The sequence below is a fragment of the Cibotium barometz genome, chromosome 58 (genome assembly GCF_041138505.1).
Source record: "Cibotium barometz isolate CiBa-2024 chromosome 58, ASM4113850v1, whole genome shotgun sequence".
Lineage (NCBI taxonomy): Eukaryota > Viridiplantae > Streptophyta > Polypodiopsida > Cyatheales > Cibotiaceae > Cibotium > Cibotium barometz.
Genome location: NC_141103.1, coordinates 27,742,108 through 27,760,818, shown reverse-complemented (window position 1 = coordinate 27,760,818; position 18,711 = coordinate 27,742,108). Strand labels below are relative to the sequence as shown.

Here is an 18,711-nt window from a genome sequence, read left to right as displayed (position 1 = left end):
GTATTTCCTGAAGAGCTGACTGAGATGCCTCTGTCTCGTGAAGTAGATCATGAGATCGAATTAACCCTCGGATCTCAGCCCCACTAGCCTAGGGTGCATACAAAATGCCAGTCCATGAAGCCATAGAACTTAAGGAACAATTAAGCTAACTATTAGAGTAGGGATTTGTGAGAGACCCAGTGTCTCACCTTGGGGTGCGCCCGTTCTCTTTCAAAAGAAGAAAGATGGAATGTTAAGACTCTGTATTGACTACAGAGGATTGGATCAATTAACAATTAAGAATAAGTATCCTATTCGTAGGATTGATGAACTTCTGGATTGTTTAAGTGGGACCCAAATGTTCACACAGATAGATCTCAAATCCGAGTACTACCAGATCAGAATCAAGGAGCAGGACATCCCAAAGACAGCATTCAATACTCGCTATGGGCATTATGAGTTCACAGTCATGCCATTTGGATTGACTAATGCCCCGGCGACATTCAATCATCTTATGCAAGATATTCTCAGAGAATACTTGGATGATTTTGTTCTTGTCTTCTTTGATGATATCTTGGTATACTCAAAGAATGCTGCAGACCATGAAGATCATGTGTGCAAGGTCTTGGAAATCCTAAGGAAACACCAACTCTTTGCAAAGAAGAGCAAATGTTCTTTCTCTGTTGACTAGGTTGAATACTTGGGATTCATAGTGTGAAAGGATGGGATTTCTCCTGACCCCGCAAAAGATCCAAGCAGTAGTTGAATGGCCAGAACCCAAGTCAGTAAAGGAAGTCAGAGGATTCCTAGGGTTAACCGGATGGTATAGGATCTTTATACCTAGGTATGCTCAAATAACATCCCCTTTGACTTTCTCAAGAAAAGTACACTTTTTTAGTGGACTGCAATGTGTCAGAGTGCCTTTGACAAGCTAAAGACAGCCTTAGTAACCAACCCTGTTCTTAAATTGCTAGATTTTACCAAACCTTTTGAGGTAGTTACTGATGCCAGTGGATTTGCCTTAGGCGGTGCTCTAATGCAAGAAGGTCATCTAGTTGCCTATGAATCTAGAAAGCTCAGAACACATGAGAGGAATTATGCCGTCCACCATGACTTGGAGTTACTCTCAGTAGTGTATGCTCTGAAGTTATGGAGACATTATCTTGTGGGACAAAGGTTCACCTTGAATGATAGATCATCAAAGTTTGAAGTGGATCTTCACCCAAAGGGATCTCAACATGCGTCAAAGGAGATGGATGCAGACCCTGCATGAATTTGATTTTGAAATAAAGTATTGGCCGGGGAAAGACAATGTGGTTGCAGATGCGCTCAACAGAAAAGCCTCCTTGCTTGCAATTACAGTGGTGTCAAATCCATTGATCTCAATGAAAAAAAGGAGAAAATCGTGCAGGACAAATTCTGTGCCCCTATTGCTACCCTTTTGATGCAGGAAAGTAAGACTTCTCAAGAAATAAGTCAAGTTCTTGGGTACAAACTGGATGAAGGATGCATGTATTATAATAATCGGCTATGTATCCCCAATGATGAGGGAATAAAGGGAAGAATTCTGAGAGAAGCCCACGATAGCCTGATAGCTGGACATCCAGGGTTTATAAAAACCTATATGTCTGTCAAGAAAAGATTCTTCTGGCGAGGACTCCAAAAGGATGTACCTGATCATGTGCGAAAATGCTTTATGTGCCAAAGAGTCAAGGCAGAGAGAGTCAAGATGCCAGGGAAACTGCAGCCTCTAGACATTCCACAGATGAAGTGGAAATGCATCAATATGGACTTTGTCACTAGATTACCTTTAGTGCAATCAGGTTACAACTCCATTTTTGTGGTAGTTGAAAGGCTAAACAAAGTTTCCCATCTGATTCTAGTGAAAGAAACATACTCTGCAGTGGGGATATTGCCAAAGTTTTCCTTAAGGAGATCTTCAGATTGCATGGTTTACCCAGGAGGATAGTAAGTGACCGAGATCCCAAATTCACATCGAAATTCTGGACTGCGTTCTTTGAAGCAATGGGAACTTTCTTCGATCTCAGCACAGCCTATCACCCCGAAACAGATGGCCAGACGGAAAGGGTGAATCAAGTAATTGAAGATATCCTTTGGTCATGCTGCGGTAGGGAACCCAAGAAGTGGTTGTCATCTGCATTTGGTCGAATTCGCTTACAATGCTTCTTATCATCGGAGCATTGGGATGAGTCCTTTCAAAGCTTTGTATGGACAAGATTGCCTTACACCATTGACTTGGTTTGATCCATTGATCAGAGTCAAAATGTCCAATCAAATTCTTGACGACATGGACCAATAGATGCAATCAATCCCCGTAAAGATATAAAGGCAGCCCAAGAAAGACAAAAGCGTTATGCAGATAAAAAGAGATCTAAGAGAGAGTTTGAAGAATCAGATATGGTCTTCATTTGAGTATGACCAAAAAGAAGTTCCTTATCCTTAGGGAAGTACAAGAAGCTCTCTCCCAGATACTGTGGGCTGTATGCTATCATAAAGAAAGTGGACGATCTAGCCTACAAACTTCTTCTGCCTCCCCATCTCAAGGTACATGATGTATTCCATGTCAGTTTGCTTAAGAAGTATGTACCTAGCCCGAGTCACATGCTTGATGATAAACAATTGATCTCTCCGACTCAAGGCTAGATGGTACTCCAACCTGAGGAAATCCTTGACGTTCGGGATATTACAAGACTAAGGTTATGTAAAAGGGGAGGAGAAGGGTGTGTGTGTGTGTGAATGGACTTATGGTCCACTAGCTCACCTAGTTAAAGGGGTGGAGCTAGAAGGCATTTTATGAGCATGAAGCTTAGTTGTATTTTGAGCAACTTAATAAAAGCAAGATCTTTTCTTGTATTTTAGGGTCTCTCTCCTCCACGTGTTTGATCTAGCATAAGCACCACAAATTTTATCATGGTATCTAGAGCTAGGCAACTTGTTGCAAGGTGTAGAATAGGTCAAAAAAGTGGTTTTTAGAGTGCACCTCATCTACCCCCAGCCAGTGGAGGCCTTCCAGCAGCTTGAGGAGGCCGCGAATCTCGGCGTGCTTTCAACTAGGAAGTTGAAGAAGACCTTAGGGAGCTCAGATTCGTACAGCCAATTTGGTGTTTTTGCCTGTCTGAGTAACGACATTGCAAGTCGGCACCCGTTTTCTCTGCAGCGCTGAAGTCGTACAGCCATTCGCCGCTTGTGGGCACCATAGGGCTAAGGCAAATTAGGGATTTTAAAGCCCATGACCTAAGCACTTAGACTCTCAAATCTAAGCCCTAATGGTGGCCTGATGAGTGCGCAACAAGGGAAAGACCAGGGTTGGGTCTGCGTTTTTCCATGGCAGCTTTTATAAAAGCTTCAAAATTAAACAATACCTCTATGCATTAATCTTCAAAAGCATTCTTTTTGAGACTCAGGAACATAACTTCTTCAAGCCAAGAAGAAGTGGATCAAACAAATCCTGGTGTGTATGCCATTGAAGCCATTCGTAAGCTTCAAAATAGTGTTGTTTAACACTAATCTTCTTCTTAATCAGCATTAATCATCAATACATTCTTCTTCTCAAGCCTTTCTAAGCTTTTGGTCAGTGTTTTGAAGTGATGGGGCATTCACCATTGATTGGTTCCATAAGCCTCAACATCAGCAAGCTAATCACTAATGAAAGTGTCATTTGGCACTAAAAAAAGGTGCTCTTAAACACTAATAGTGTTGCTAAACACTAATGGTGATCTTAATCACCAAACAAAGTGTACTTTGACACTAATGAAGCTCTCTCCATCAGAATTAGTGGTTGGGCACAAACCCTAAGTGCTAAACCATGTGCTTCACCATCTTAATCTCCTTTTTTATGCAACATCCTTGGCTTGATTCATTAGGACCTCAATGGAAGGCTTCTTGGGCCCTTTTATTTGGCAGTTTAAGGAGTCAAACCTTTTCTCTTAAGAAGAAACATTTTCTAATTAGAAGCTTCAAAACGGCTACTTTATTCGAATTTGAATTTTGGAGGGAAAATGGAATTTAAAATCTAGCGGACAAAACCATATCATGTAACATATCTATGGAAATCTCTTGATGCGTAGATCACGGATCTATAATCTCCGCTCAAATTGGAGCTTGTATGTAGAAGTTATGGAGGTCTGAAAATTGTAAAATTGCCTCCCCCCCTTTTTGGGGAAAAAAGTGCACCCTTTGACCACTCTTACACCTCTCTTACAAACCCAACATTTTAGTCCACATGGCAACCCCCCATTTGGCTATTCCTTAATCACCTTGATTAGGCTTCGGCAAATTAAAGGGCCCAAGAAGACCCCATTGAAGGGTTGTTGCACTCTCATAAGTCTTTCTCTTTTTACTTAAGCCAAATCATCTCACAAATTTTCTAGTTTTCTTCTTCATAAATCAGCGCATTACTCTCTTGTCATCTCCCTTCAATACCCAATGTCAAAGAAAAATACCCAAATGAAGAAGTTCTGAGGAGAGGGCTTCCACACTTGGCGAGTTCTTGTCAAGTACAAGATGATGTCCAAAGGTTTTTAGCCATTCATCTCCGGCACTAAGGTTATTGATCGAACTAAGGCTAAAGATATTGAAGATGATGAGAGGGCACAAGCCATCATCATGCTCCATCTTGATGAGGCCCTTATTCACCATGTGGACCAGATTCCGACTGCAAAGGAGAAATGGGATGAGCTTGATAAGCTCTATGGACCTCGTGTGGTAAGAATTCCAAGATCTCACTTAAAATTATTTTTTTTAGCTTGGAGCTCAAAGAGGGAGACGGCATTGGAGCCTTTATCTCTCACTTGAAGGGCCTGATGGCTCAACTTGCATCAGTGAATGCGAGAATGGATGAAGATGATGCAGTGGCTATTTTGTTAAAGGCAGTCAAGAAGGTGTACCCCACATTAGTCACCACCCTAAAGAACATACCTAATCCCACCCCTGAAGGAGTTATTCAATCTTGTCTTGAGATAAAGATAAGAGGCCAAAGGGAGGAGCTGAATCTTCAAATGCATCGACTTCATTGAATATCGAACAAGCTTTGTCACATCAAGTGATCAAAGTAAGGTGTGTACATTGCAAAAAGGTGGGTCATTTGGCAAATAATTGTTGGATCAAATATCCCAACAAGATGAAATGTAACAAGTGTAAACAAACGGGACATATCACTTCTAAATTTCCTAACAAAGAGTCAGAGGCTAACTTTGTATCAGCCTCTAACTCCACTGAGAAATTGTTTTAAATCTCAATGTATCCACACCTATATTCCTAACCTTATACGCCTAATGTTATAAAGGCAACCTATGTCCAATACCACCTATTCCAATTTTTCCATAGTTGGTATTGAGGGGGGGTATTAAAAGACTAAGGTTATGTAAAAGGAGAGGAGAAGGGTGTGTGTGTGAATGGACTTACGGTCCACTAGCTCACCTATTTAAAGGTGGAGCTAGAAGGCATTTTATGAGCATGAAGCTTAGTTGTATTTTGAGCAACTTAATAAGCAAGATCTTTTCTTGTATTTTGGGGTCACATGTTTGATCTAGCATAAGCACCACACGAATTTTATCATGGGAGAAGATTTTCAGGAGCAGAGTCCTCAGAGAATTCTTAGTAAAGTGGAAGTTCTTCCCTCTAGAAGACACCACTTGGGAGAAAGAAGACGAGTTGGCGAAGGATTACCCCCACTTTGCGAGATGAGGACATCTCGCATTTTTCAAGTGTGGGAGACGATGTAAGATTCCTCCTCAGGAGGCTGAATAATGATTAAGCCTCTACTTCAATCCCTTGTAATCATTCTATGTTTTTGAATGCAAGAAAATATTATTTTTTCTTGTTTTGTCTAGTGAGATAAAAAAATTCTAGAGAGTGGTAAATCGATATTGGGATATTTTTGGATAAATAAATTCTATAAATATCAAAAAAATGTTTTCCTGAAACAAAAAATCAAAATAGATTTTCCAAGGTGCAATTGGAATTAATAAAAATTGATTTAGAAGACCTTAGCCTAAGGGTCCAATTAAGGTTCCTATGGACCAATAAGATTAATCCAAGTGTTGGGACAAGATAAATCCAAAGAATAAAAGAAAATACCCAAAAATGAGTAAATGCCCACATAAGATGAAGAGTTGACTAAGCACTAGGTTTAATTATAAGGTTTTAATAAAAAGATGAGATATTTTGGAGTAATCATTCATTTTTGACACATGAATAAGGAAAAGGGGGCCCTTCAAGGAGGCGCCTATTTCACATGTGTGGATGAGTTCTAAACTCAAAAATAATATGATATTTTTATCTCTCCTCTCTCCTAAATCAAACCAAATAAAAAAGGGAGCCAAACTGGTCCAAATCTTGTCCAAATTCAGCCAAACTGAAGCTGAAAAATTCTAGAATTTAGTTGGACTTAGTTAGTGGCCTCCTCACCTATAAATAGAACCTCATTCCTTTGTATTCTCATCTGTGAACTAAACTATGCCGGTATTACTCTAAGTTAAGCTTATTTTCTATTATCCTCTAAAAACCCTCTACAAATTGAAGAGATTGGAGCTTCTCTCTCTCTTCAATCTTCCTTGGAGACTCCAACAACATACCAAACCAATTGATTGGTTGGAGGCTTTTACTGTGATCAAAGAATCAAGTAATTTAGGAGGTAGTGTGGATTATTGTCTTCTTTTTCTTAAATCTCCAAATGTTTCTCTTCTCAACCCCTCTCAAGCTTGAGAAGCATTAATTTGAATGGCTTTCGAATACTATTGAAGTTCTTTAATGTATTGTAATGAAACAACACATAAATTTCCATTTATGTTTAATTTATAATGGTTTTTAAGCATTTCTCTCTCTCTCCCCCAAAGAATGGTCATTCCTATGACCTATTCTTAATTCGAATGAAGCATTTCTCTAATCTAAAAGTAATTTCTATGCTTGTCTGATTGGAGGCCAAAATAATGGCTTTTTAATACTTTTATGGTATTAAATTTATGGTAAAATTAAGAATCAATCCATAATTGGATAATGATCCAATTAGTGGTTATTCTAATCACATGAATAATACAAAACTTTATTCTTTCAAATTAGCAGTGGAGCTATGGCAAAGATTCTGAAAAATAAACACATAAATCATTTTCATTTATATTATGAAAAGAGGACTTCCTACCATATTCTAGGAGTAATCATCCTAGATTAATTAAATGATTCTCATTATAATCATCAAAAATTGATTTTTATGTTTATGCATAAATAGTTAATTACAAAAAAGAGAAATTTTTTAGTAATCCATTTTTATGCTAAAAGAGTAATCTCCATGACAATGGAAATCCATGTACTCCAATGAAGTAAGAGAAAAATTTTGATGCTAAAATAATGCATATTTTATTTAAAAATTAAAGAAGAATTTTAGTTAAATTTATCTTTTTGCATAGATAAATTTAAAATGATGAAAGAGGAATTCTCACTGTATTGGAATCCAAATATTTAAATGAGGAAAGTGTAATTCCTAGTGTAAAGGAATTAATGAAGATTTTTATTTAAAGTTTTAAGAGAAAATTTAGTTAAATTTATCTTTTTGTGCATAGATAAATTTTAAATGATGAAAAAGGAATTCCCACTATATTGGAATCCAAATATTTAAATGAGGAAAGTGTAATTCCTAGTGTAAAGGAATTCCTAGTGTAAAGGAATTAATGGAGATTTTTATTTAAAATTTAAGAGAAAATTTAGTTAAATTTATCTTTTTGTATAGATAAGTTTAAATGATGAAAGAGGAATTCCCACCATATTGGAATTCAAATGTTTAAATGAGAAAAGTGGAATTTTTAGCTTAATGGATAATTTTTATGTAATTTTTAAGAAGAGTTTTAAGTAGATTTAATTTATGTGATAAAAGAGAAATTCCCACGATAATCGGATTGCACTCATTGAAATGAGAAAAAGAAGGATTTCAAGTTTATTCAAAAAAATAGCTATTGATATTTTAGTTAAAAGAAGAATTTTTATGATATTTAAGAAAAGATGGATTTGAATTAAATTTTAGTGTCAAAAGATGAATTTCCACCATATTTCTACCTAATGAATTAAGGCTGAGAAATTATGTAGCATAAAGAATATCTTTAGATATTTTAATTGGTAAAATCACTAAATTTATATTTACCCAAAACTAGATGCTTATCTGAAGAGAATCCTTGTAGAACTAAACCGAATGAATTTGGTTAGACTACGAGAGGAACGGACAATAAACCTACTTGTCCATCTCTGGATCTGAATCAAGTAAAGACTTCGTGAGATGACCAATTCCAGTTATTAAATCCAAAGAATAGATTATCGCAACTAATCTAGTTTTTCCTTGACCAAACTCACCAAGAATATAGTTGGACAAATGGACAAAATGATGGGTAGATTACCCTCATGAGAGATCAAGGATCCTCATTATTGAAACTGGGAATTATGGAAAAAGGGTTTTCAGAACCGATCTCAAACTGGAATTTTACTTGCATTGGAACCTCTGTTTTTTCATTCAAAGGACTGTTTTACGCCACAATGCTGGAGGAAGCATTTGGCTTATGTTTTTCTAAGAGGAGGTTCGTTGGAACAGCTGGCAGGGAGTCGTCAAGGAACGTTGCTTGCAGCAAAGCCTGCCGAGGTCTTGAGACAACCTCGGTACGGTTAAAATGGTGCGCTTCCGGTACGATGGGTGAGGACCGACGAAGCGGTCCCTGAGTGAAGTGCTAGGACACCTAAGGAGGATCCTAGAGGGTTCTGACTAGGTAATGCACGGGCTCGCGGTTGCTAGGACACCCATGCGTACATCGAGGAAGATTTTGGATGGACAAAAAGGAAAGGTTTTTGGGAACCAAATTTTGATAGTGGATCTCGTTGGTTGGCCAACTGGTCTTCAATGGAGAGTTCAGAGGATACATTTTTGTAATACAATGGACTCGAAAAAATAATGATTAGAGATATTATGATTTCTATTGAAGGATTGTTTTGAAAGCCAGTCGAATCTGCTATAAATGGCAAGTTCATATTGGGTGTTTACGTGGTATGCCTACCTTGATTTTTGCATGAATCGCGGTTAGGGGGCCTGGGAACTCTTTTCCTCGGTACTCGGGCAAAAACCCAACCAAATCTTTATAAAGGAATCCCACCAATTCAGTGGTCGGGTGGTTGGCTAACCCATGGGCCGCATGGGGCTGGATCGGAGGATTCCTAAGAAACAACTAGATATGACTAGTTACGTTATTTAGTTTTAAATCCTGAGAAGACCTTGTTTTGTGGGAGGCGATCATCGGCACTGCCTCATAAATGAGGAAAAAAGCAGTGATTCCATGGACCAAGTGCAAGTCTCTTCTTGATCTGACCATGTGACTTCAGGTTTGGTCAGATTAGTTTATCTAGTTAAGACTTGACTCGTTAGAGTAATTTCCCCGTTAGAAGATTTTTCCTAATCGGCAGAATCACTCGTGCCTTCCGGGCGAGAGGAGTCTTCCGGGCCGGGGCCGCCTGGCCTAGCCTCTCATCCCGGACATTCGCGGGCGAGGCTCGGAGTGTGGACCCTGCCCCGCACGGGAGGTCGACGCCGCTTTCGCCGCCTGGCAGGAGCCCGGAGCGGGCGGGAGACCTCACACACAAGCAAACGGTCCATACATATATTCAAAGATAGCCATTTTACATTCATAGAGTGAACTTCCAAGTATTTTCATAGTTCATAAATAAACAACGACAAAGATATACTCACTAGTTTATTAGCTTGCATTTTAGCATATGTAATTTAGAGAATCTTTGAATATCCTCCTCAAACTCCTTATTGATGTCTTGCCAAATAGGATCCTAATTTGCCATTATCTCCTCACTAATCATTCTGATCTTTGTAGCACATGTCCACATGGACACTATGAAGGCACCCTTTTCTGAAACATACCCCTCCTTACCAAAAGTTGTCTTCCAACTTGACACATCATCTCTCATTTCCCTCACCTTTGCATATGGAATAAGCCTGCATAATGGAACCATTGGACATTGAAAACAATCGAAAAGCCTAGTTTTTTGCGTTATATCTTCTCCCCTATTCATTTATCTTTTTTTCTCATCTCTATTATCATCTAGAAGAGGAATCTCATATCTCATAACATGAGGAACAATTTGCATGTTAGCCTCTTTTGGTGCAAGCTCATCGCCCAGTCATGAATGCTACCTACAACCAAACCATCAAAAGTATGGCTTTCAACCTCTTCACCTACATCCTACCCAAACTCTCTGAGGGTAAATGATCATGGTATGTATTCCTTACCCCTCTTGCCTTTGTCCCACGCTTGCCTCTACCTCCCATGGATGATAGACATAATTAAATTGTGTGCTCTCTCTTCCTTGTTTTTGTTGTGGGTGATATTTTTATAGGCTACTATTGCTTCATGTTAAAGACATGTGGTCCAACAAAAACATGGTCATGTCTTTAACATGTATGCAAAACATGTTTCATGGCAAAAAAACAAGTAAAAACTTTTAAAAATGCCAAGCTTGAAAAAAATGCACCACTAATGTTGAAAAAACCTACAATGTTTTCGTGATTAAATCGACCAACAAATCTTGAGAATTAATAAGTAACAAACCTTGAAAAAAAAACGGACAAGGTTTCTGTGATTTAAAGGACCTGCACCTAGATTGATTAAAACGACCCATATGGAGGTCGTGTTGGCATGGCATCTTGCATAGTTGTTTTCATTAGAGACAAGATATAAGAAGAACATAGAAAGAAAACATGGAAGGCACCTAGATGGAGGTCGTGGCGGCTTCGATTTGCGCAGCATGATGGAGGTCATGGATCGCTCTCAGGGTTAAGTTAGGGTAAGGATGAGTGATTAAGATGAAGATGAAGCAAGAGGGAGTGTTTTGGTAGTATATTTGTTTTAAAAAAACACAATAAAATTGTTTTGGCAACTTATGCATGATATTTGGGGGCTACACATTTTTTGGATTAAATTTTCTTTGTCGATGTATCCTCTCTCGTATTTTTTGTGATGATGGAAACATAAACAAGTGTGGTGGAGATGCCTTTTCCATCAACAATGTTGACACCTAGGTGTCCATAAAAAATTATTGCCAACAACAAAGACAAATGGTGAGATTCACACCAACCCTTTGTTGGGCCACCCATTATTTCATTTAAAGGGCAAAAACTACATTAGCATTTTTTCCTTATTACTTGGAAGGGAACCCTTAGTAACTTCTTCAAATTGAGGCCTTATTTGAAGGGTAAAATTTTGATGCCCTTATTTTAAGGGTAAAAAGCCCTAGGGTTCCGCAGTCTTCAAAACTAAGTGTTGATTCACACACACACAAACTAGGTTGATTCACACACACACACACACACACAATACAAACTAATTACATATACACACACACACACACACACACAAATAAACACACATACACATAAATCCACTCCCACACACACACACATATACATATGCACACATACATATGAGCTGATACACACACAAATAAATATACTTAAACATTTATCTAAACCCCCTCAACTTACTCACATACACTTTGAGACCAAAAAAATAAATACTGGTCCAATGTATTTGTCCCAAAACGGGTTGGACCAAGAACTTTCGATGTGAATTGATATGTGTGTCACACAAAGAATATATTTAATAATCAATTACATTGATATATGTGTCACACAGAGGATATATTGAATACATGTAGTCGTTATTTTTAAGGATCAATTATTTACCATCATTCTGTATGATTTTTTTTGAAACCGTATCTTTGAATATTGGTTTTGGAAAGATATAGTAGCTTGTAATTTTATTGTATTTATTTCAACCGATTATACAATTTAGATTTTTAGTTTTTGCATAAGTGTTTGAACAACTTACATAAAAAAACAACTTAATCTGGTCGAGCATCTTGTTCTTATCCTATATTTTCTAGTTTTATCCTCATTCCCCTCTAATTTCAGTGACCTGGTTAGTGTATTTCTTTTGTTCTTGTGACCTTGTTCTTGCAATTTTCCCTGAGAACATAAGCATAAACATCACTAGTTATAGGCCTTTGCCTAGACCGAAACTTTTGTTACTTTTTGAAGGTAGATGGAAGGAGCTCAAGCTTTGTTAATCCAATTCTAGGATTAACAGAGCTACCATCATTATCTGACATCAAGGAGTCATGGTAGATACACTAAAGGGTCATACATTCAAGATATGAAACAAAAGTGTCCAAAGTTACAACTTGGACGGGCGCCCGTGATGGTATGACGGAGTATTTATGGCAATTCTCACTTTAAGAGCGTGTGGTAGAAAGTTAGGATGAAGTCATGAGAGTAGTCATTGTAATAGCATTAGACCTCTTATGAGCCTAAAGTACCCGGTTAGCCATAGTTTAAGTGAGTGTGAACACTTATGGCCATGTATATAAGTGAATTTCTCTTATAATACAACATACTCTCCAATTGTGCAATTGAGTCTTACTCTTGCTAATCTCTCTCCCTAATGTATGCTAGTGAGTGTGTGTGAGTGAAGTGTAGTGAGACAGGAGGGATGATGCAATTTTGTGTTGGTGTGTCCTTGTTTGGAATATGATGCTATTCTTTGGGGTTATTCAAGCACTTAGTGGCAGACAATGCCATGTGTCAACATAATTCGCAAATTTTGTTGATGTGGCGTTTTTGATGGCTTATACGATGATCTTTTTTGTTATTAGTCTCGACTTGGGCACACTTCAATCGCTGGAATATATCATCTTTTAAGTTCCTTTATTTTGTGGTGGGAGGGGTCCTTAGTTGGATTAAATGCTATTGTTTTTAACCAGAGTGCAATTTCGTACTGGCGTATGCTTGTTTGGAATGTTTCTCAATATATAATTGTAAATAACTTGAAAACAACAAGAACTCACCATCTAATGGGTGGTTGATGTGTCTCCCTAATTATTAATGACAAGTTGAGTGAACTCAATGACCATTGCCTTTGCTTTGTTGTTCAGTGCTAGTAAAACTTAACAACATGATTGACACGACCTTGTCAAAACAAGCCCAAGTCTTTGAGTGCTTATTATGAAGACTTGTATTTTTGTTACAATCTTTAGTGCAATTGCATAGCTCTTTCCACAACTCCCACCACTAAAAGTGGAGACTTGAGAGTTGAGATAGTGAGGACGGGAAACTTGAAAACAAGTTGAAGTGGGTAAGGCTAAATAAACCACAAGTTGAAGTGGGTAAGACCACAATTATATAGTGCGTAATTAGTAGTACTATAGGTTAGACCAACCTCTAGGCTGTAGCCACTTGGCACTAGATTAGGGACCGCTAACAGAATCAAGCAAGGTTTAAACTTTTACCTTGTATTTTTTTTGTCTTTTCTAAATGTTAATTTTAAATGTTATAATTATAACTTAACACAACTTGCAAAAAAGGAGAATTTACACATTTTAAATATTGAAGGTTTCTTGTTTAAATTGGCTTCTTTTCAAAGACTAGTGGCTTTTGAGACCTCCAAATTCAAAGTCTTTTGAGACTTCCAAATTCCAATTCTACCAGCAAATTCTTCCCACCACGTGGCACACCAGATATTTTCTCTCCCTTCATTTTTCTATGCCTTCCCTGCAAGCCTTCGAAACCAGTTGAAGAGGGATACAAGCCTTCGAAACCAGTTGAAGTCTATAGATTTGACGCTTGGCAAAGTTGAAGCCTACAAATTTGACGCTTGTTGGCAGGGTTGGGTTGGAGATGTGAGGTGGGATTTCTATCCGAAGGAACTTGGTGCCTTGAGGGTATGCTAGCCCGCCCCGAATAGTTTGCCTCTATATGGGGAGGAGGTGCAAGGAGAGGCAAAGGACGGACCCAGGGTAGGCACCTTAGGAATGCACTCATGCACCGGGTAGGCACGTTAGGCCTTCCTGGGTGCGGGGGAGGTTCCGTGGGTGCAGAGTGCCCCGGGGGTTGCCCTCTCCTTACACCTCCTTTTATAGAGGCAAACTATTCGGGGCGGGCTAGCATACCCTCAAGGCACCAAGTCCCTTCCGATAGAAATCCCACCTCTGAGGAGGGAGAGGCAAGGACGTGAGTAGTCACTTAACTTGCCAAACCTACAAATTTGAGGCTGCGCTGCGGAGGTGCACCACCTGACTAGGCTATACCAACGCTGTCTTTAATCTCGGAGAAGCAATACCTTTTTCCATGGATATGGAGACCTTCCATCAGCACGGCTTGTTGATTCCTGAGGCCCTCCTTCCTGCTATTGTGGTGTGCGTGCTAGTTTCCATCATATTGCTGCGAAAAGCACGATTACGCAGTAAGTTGCCCCCAGGTCCTCGAGCACTGCCCATCATTGGCCACCTGCACTTGCTAGGGAAAAACCCACACCACTCTCTCTACAATCTCAGCAAGATCTATGGCCCCCTGATGTTCTTGAAACTGGGCTCCGTCCCTCTGATCGTGGCTTCCACACCCCACATGGCCAAGCAGATCCTGCAGACGCACGACCAAACCTTCTCTTCGCGCTCACAGACGGCCGTCGCAATTCACCTAACCGGTTGCTCCGACATCCTCTTTTCTCAGCCCGGTCCCTACTGGAAGCTCCTGCGGCAGCTCTGCACGACAGAACTCTTCGGCAACAAGCGGCTGGAATCCTTCAGGCCTGTGATAAGAGAAGAAGTGGGCGCCCTCATGCGGTCCATACTGGATGTAGTGGGAACACCTGTATCTGTCCGCGAAAAACTGTACACGGCAACCAGCAATATCATTTCTAGGATGGCACTGGGCAAGAGACTGCACGAGCTCGCCACGAGCTCTCTAGCGGACCCCTCGCTGAACATTGTGACCCTCTTGGTGGAGGCGATTGATCTCCTGGGCGTGTTCAACGTGGGCGACTACATACCATCCTTGGCGTGGCTGGATCTGCAAGGCTATGCGAGGCGAACCAAGGTCGTTGCTCGCAAATTGAGCACCATTCTTCAAGAAGTTATCGACGGACGGCGGTACATGAGACGTGATCAGAGCACTGAATCCCTACGCGCCGACTTTCTGGATGTGCTATTGTCCGCCTCTGTCAACGCCAAACACAAGAATATCCAAATTAGAGACGACAATATCAAGGCAATCTTATTGGTAATTTTCGACATGATTACTCTCTCTTTCATTTATAGCTTCACACTGTGCGCGCGCACGAGAGAGAGAGAGAGAGAGAGAGAGCTTCCTTCCAGGGAGCCATCCCATAAGCATGCGAAATTGTTAAAGTTGGGGTTAGAGGCTAAGGTCCCCATGGCTGCTGCACGGAGACAGAAACAGAGACGAGAGAACTGCACGAATACCAAGAATGGGTAAAAAATGTTGTATTGATATGTACGCACGACTGTATGATTACAAGAGTGAACCTCTCTAAATATTGTAGGTAGAGTCAGTTGTGTTAGTTACAGACAGACAGATTACATCACCTGAGGTGTGGTTGACGTGAGGTCAAGGTAACCGGTATGAAGGATCGGGGTTGAACTTGTCTGCATCACCAAGTTAGTATACTAAGAACAGAGTCGGAGACACATAGGGAAACCATCTCCAATGTAGGCATGGTGCCACTATGGGCAGGGTCTATTTCCCGAGGAGGCAAAGGCGGTTCTGGAACCATTTGGATGCTAGAAGTGCAGACATGATAAGGTGTAGAAGACGTAAAGGCCTACTGCAGATTGATGCTGCAGCAGCAAGACAGGGGTCCACTGTGGGACCATCACAACTGAGAGCGCACAAGTGCGGAAGGTGCTGCAGAAGGAATGGGACCCATTGAACAAGGTGCTGCATCTTCTTGAGATGCTGAAATGCCCCAAAGATTCAGAGGAGGCCTGGATTGAAGAGGCCAAGGGGCATAGTGTTTTGTGAAACGTGCCAGGGAGAATAAGCCATCCAATCCACAGCTGTGGGGCATAACGTGGAGAGCCCAGGTAGTTGATGTATACCGAGAGACAGGCATGGCAGGTACAGAGACTGCTGGTTGGAAAAACAGGGGATCTGCCAGCAGGGAGTTGCTGTGGCAGTATGGACCACGTTTCAGTTAAGAGGCCGGAAGCAAGGGTTTGATTGAGGGGACGTATGCTTCAGAAGAATACGAGTGCCCGCCTTTGATGAGGGGTGGGTGCATCTGGATGTAAAAACAGGAGATGGAGCCCCCCAGGATTCAGTGCATGCTCTGTTTTTGCATGTGCTGCAGAAACCCCAATTGAGGGTTGAGGTGCATTTTCTGCTGTAGGCGATTTGGGTGCCTCTGAAAAAAGGGCTTCAGTGTTGTTGGGATCAAGAATTTCAATTGATGATCCAAGAGCTGCATTGGATGCAGCCGCAGGTACCCTTGCTGGGATAGCTGCAGACAAGTGTGTCAACCTCGAAGCATAACTGGGTCTCTGGTAAGTGCTACTGCATGAGGAACCAGTTCCCCGGTGAGTACTGCTGCATGAGGAAGCTCTTGAAGAGGCAAGAGTAGATCGGTGGGAGTCCGATCCAGGAACAGAGGCACGACTGTAGAGGACTCGGTAGAGGCAAGATCCTCTGTATGTAGAGGGCCAGCAGCAAAGTCAAGGCTAGAGTAGGGCCCCCCTTGTTTGAGGAGAGGGGCGCTGGGTCGGTTGGACAACTCCCTTTCTTGGATGAGAAAGGGGGTGTGGAGTGTTGGGCAAAGGCCCCCCTGTGGTGGCTGAGGAGGGCTCTTCTACAGCAAACATGAGTGAGCCCCCCGCCCCCCCCCCCATTTTAACCCCTTACAGGAGGAGGCCACAGCTGCAGAGACATGTTGAAGCCTCTCATCATTTGAGGGGGCTTCTGATGAAGAGCCAGTTAAGTGGCCCCCTTCAATTAAGGGAGCTGTTGTTGCAGAGACAGAGGTGTATCCCTTTACAGGAAGAAGCCTTCATCGGCTTGGCCAACCACAAAGTGGTGTTGCCCCTTTTGTGAGGTACACAACAGCCCTGAGAGAGGTAAGATGCCCCCCATCGATTAAGGGGGGGCTTTTGGATTAGTGTCACCTCTGGGCTGAGCCAACAGGAGAAAATCCCACCATGAGCTGGCCAGCACCACGGCTGGTGCTGTAGACCAGACAGAGGTGTGGTCAAGGAGGGCGCAGAGGCCAGAGTGGTCTGCAAGATGATGCCGGCGTCGCCGAGGAGATGAAGCGGAAGTTGCAAGGCAGCCAGAGGAGCCCAGGTGAAGCGATGATACCATGTTAAAGTTGGGGTTAGAGGCTAAGGTCGCCATGGCTGCTGCACGGAGACAGAAACAGAGACAAGAGAGAACTGCACAAATACCAAGAATGGAGAAAAAATATTGAATTGATATGTATGTACGAATGTATGATTACGAGAGTAGAGGCAGTGATGTTAGTTACAAAACGGCTGTAACGGACAAGTGTCCAGCGGCTGGGTGGTTGCATGCATGACTGCATGGTGCATGTGCATGTATGAATGCGTAGAATGATATACGCATGGTATAAAGTATGTACTTTTAACAAAAAATTACACCTTGTCCAGGGTCTGTTGGAGCGGATTGATGTGTTAAAATCCTTGATGTTTTCCTCCTCCTTGCATGTCTGTCTCTAATGTTCTCATGATCTAACTAGCTGGTTTTGCCTTAAAACCAGGACATGTTCGGAGCAGGGACGGACACTTCTTCAATCACAGTTGAGTGGGCACTCGCAGAGCTGCTTGCGAACCCAACAAAAATGAAGATAGTGCAAGAAGAACTTAGAAACATACTGGGAACATCTTGCCTAGTTGAAGTCTCAGATATTCCTCACTTACCCTACTTGCAGGGGGTGGTGAAGGAGACTTTGAGATTGCACCCAGTTGAACCATTTCTTGTGCCACATATGTCAAGCCAGCCATGTCAAATCTCTGGCTATGAGATCCCTACAAACACCGTAGCTTATGTGAATGTATGGGCAATTGGTAGAGACCCGAACACATGGGAAAGGCCTTCAGAGTTCTGTCCTGAGAGATTTCTGGACAGTAGTGTGGATGTGCGCGGCCAACACTTTGAGCTATTGCCCTTTGGGTCTGGCAGGAGAGCTTGTCCTGGGTGGCTGCTCGGCCTTCTCAATGTGCAGATTATTCTGGCAAGCCTCCTCCATGTTTTTGATTGGGAAACTGTAGACAAGCTAGACATGTCTGAGAAGTTTGGCATTGTTATGACACTAGCAAATCCCTTAGTTGCAAAGGCTACACCTAAGTTGCCTCTATTTCTCTCTGAAGCACATCTGTGAATTATAAATGTAAAAACTAGTGGAGCAACATATAGCTAGTGTTGGGATGAGAACGTGAGACGTGACATCTAGCCATGCATTTGCATGGTACGTCAAATGATATTATACTTGTAATATCAAATAATTTTGATCTTAATGCATTCCAGATGCAGAAGAGCCTTTTGATCAGACGTTATATCAGCAGGCTGTCGGATGCTTGATGTATCTATGCAAATTTAAGGCAATGCCATGGTGCAAGAACATGATGGAGTACTTGGTTTCTTTCTCCCCCGAATCAATCATCAAGTCCATTTTGTGTAATTTTTCGAATAGGTTGAATAGCCTTTTAAGTAAATATTTGTAATAATTACCTTAGCTGTAGCATTCTTTTTTTGTGCTTTTAATGTCTGGATAATCTCCACTCTACATGTGCTTATGAGAAATCCCTGTTAGTATTATTTTCAATAAAGTTAAGTAACAAATCCATCAATTAGGCATTCTTTTCTACGTATGG

At 41.1% G+C, this 18,711-nt stretch overlaps 1 protein-coding gene across 1 annotated transcript; it reads left to right on the top strand.

The window, feature by feature from the left end:
• The first annotated feature begins 14,012 nt into the window (after window positions 1-14,012).
• On the top strand, window positions 14,013-18,478 carry LOC147606102 (cytochrome P450 71AU50-like). Its single transcript, XM_086792495.1, has 2 exons — window positions 14,013-15,088; window positions 17,598-18,478. The coding sequence occupies exons 1-2, from the start codon at window positions 14,159-14,161 to the stop codon at window positions 18,216-18,218; spliced, it is 1,551 nt and encodes a 516-aa protein (XP_086648621.1). The 5' UTR covers window positions 14,013-14,158; the 3' UTR covers window positions 18,219-18,478.
• Window positions 18,479-18,711: the final 233 nt, after the last annotated feature.

What these genes read in the sequence shown, in the direction of transcription:
- LOC147606102 (XM_086792495.1), top strand. Translation starts at nt 14,159, where the DNA reads ATGGATATGGAGACCTTCCATCAGCACGGCTTGTTGATTCCTGAGGCC. An exon ending in ATATCAAGGCAATCTTATTG is followed by an intron (nt 15,089 to 17,597) that starts GTAATTTTCGAC and finishes CCTTAAAACCAG; the next exon opens with GACATGTTCGGAGCAGGGAC.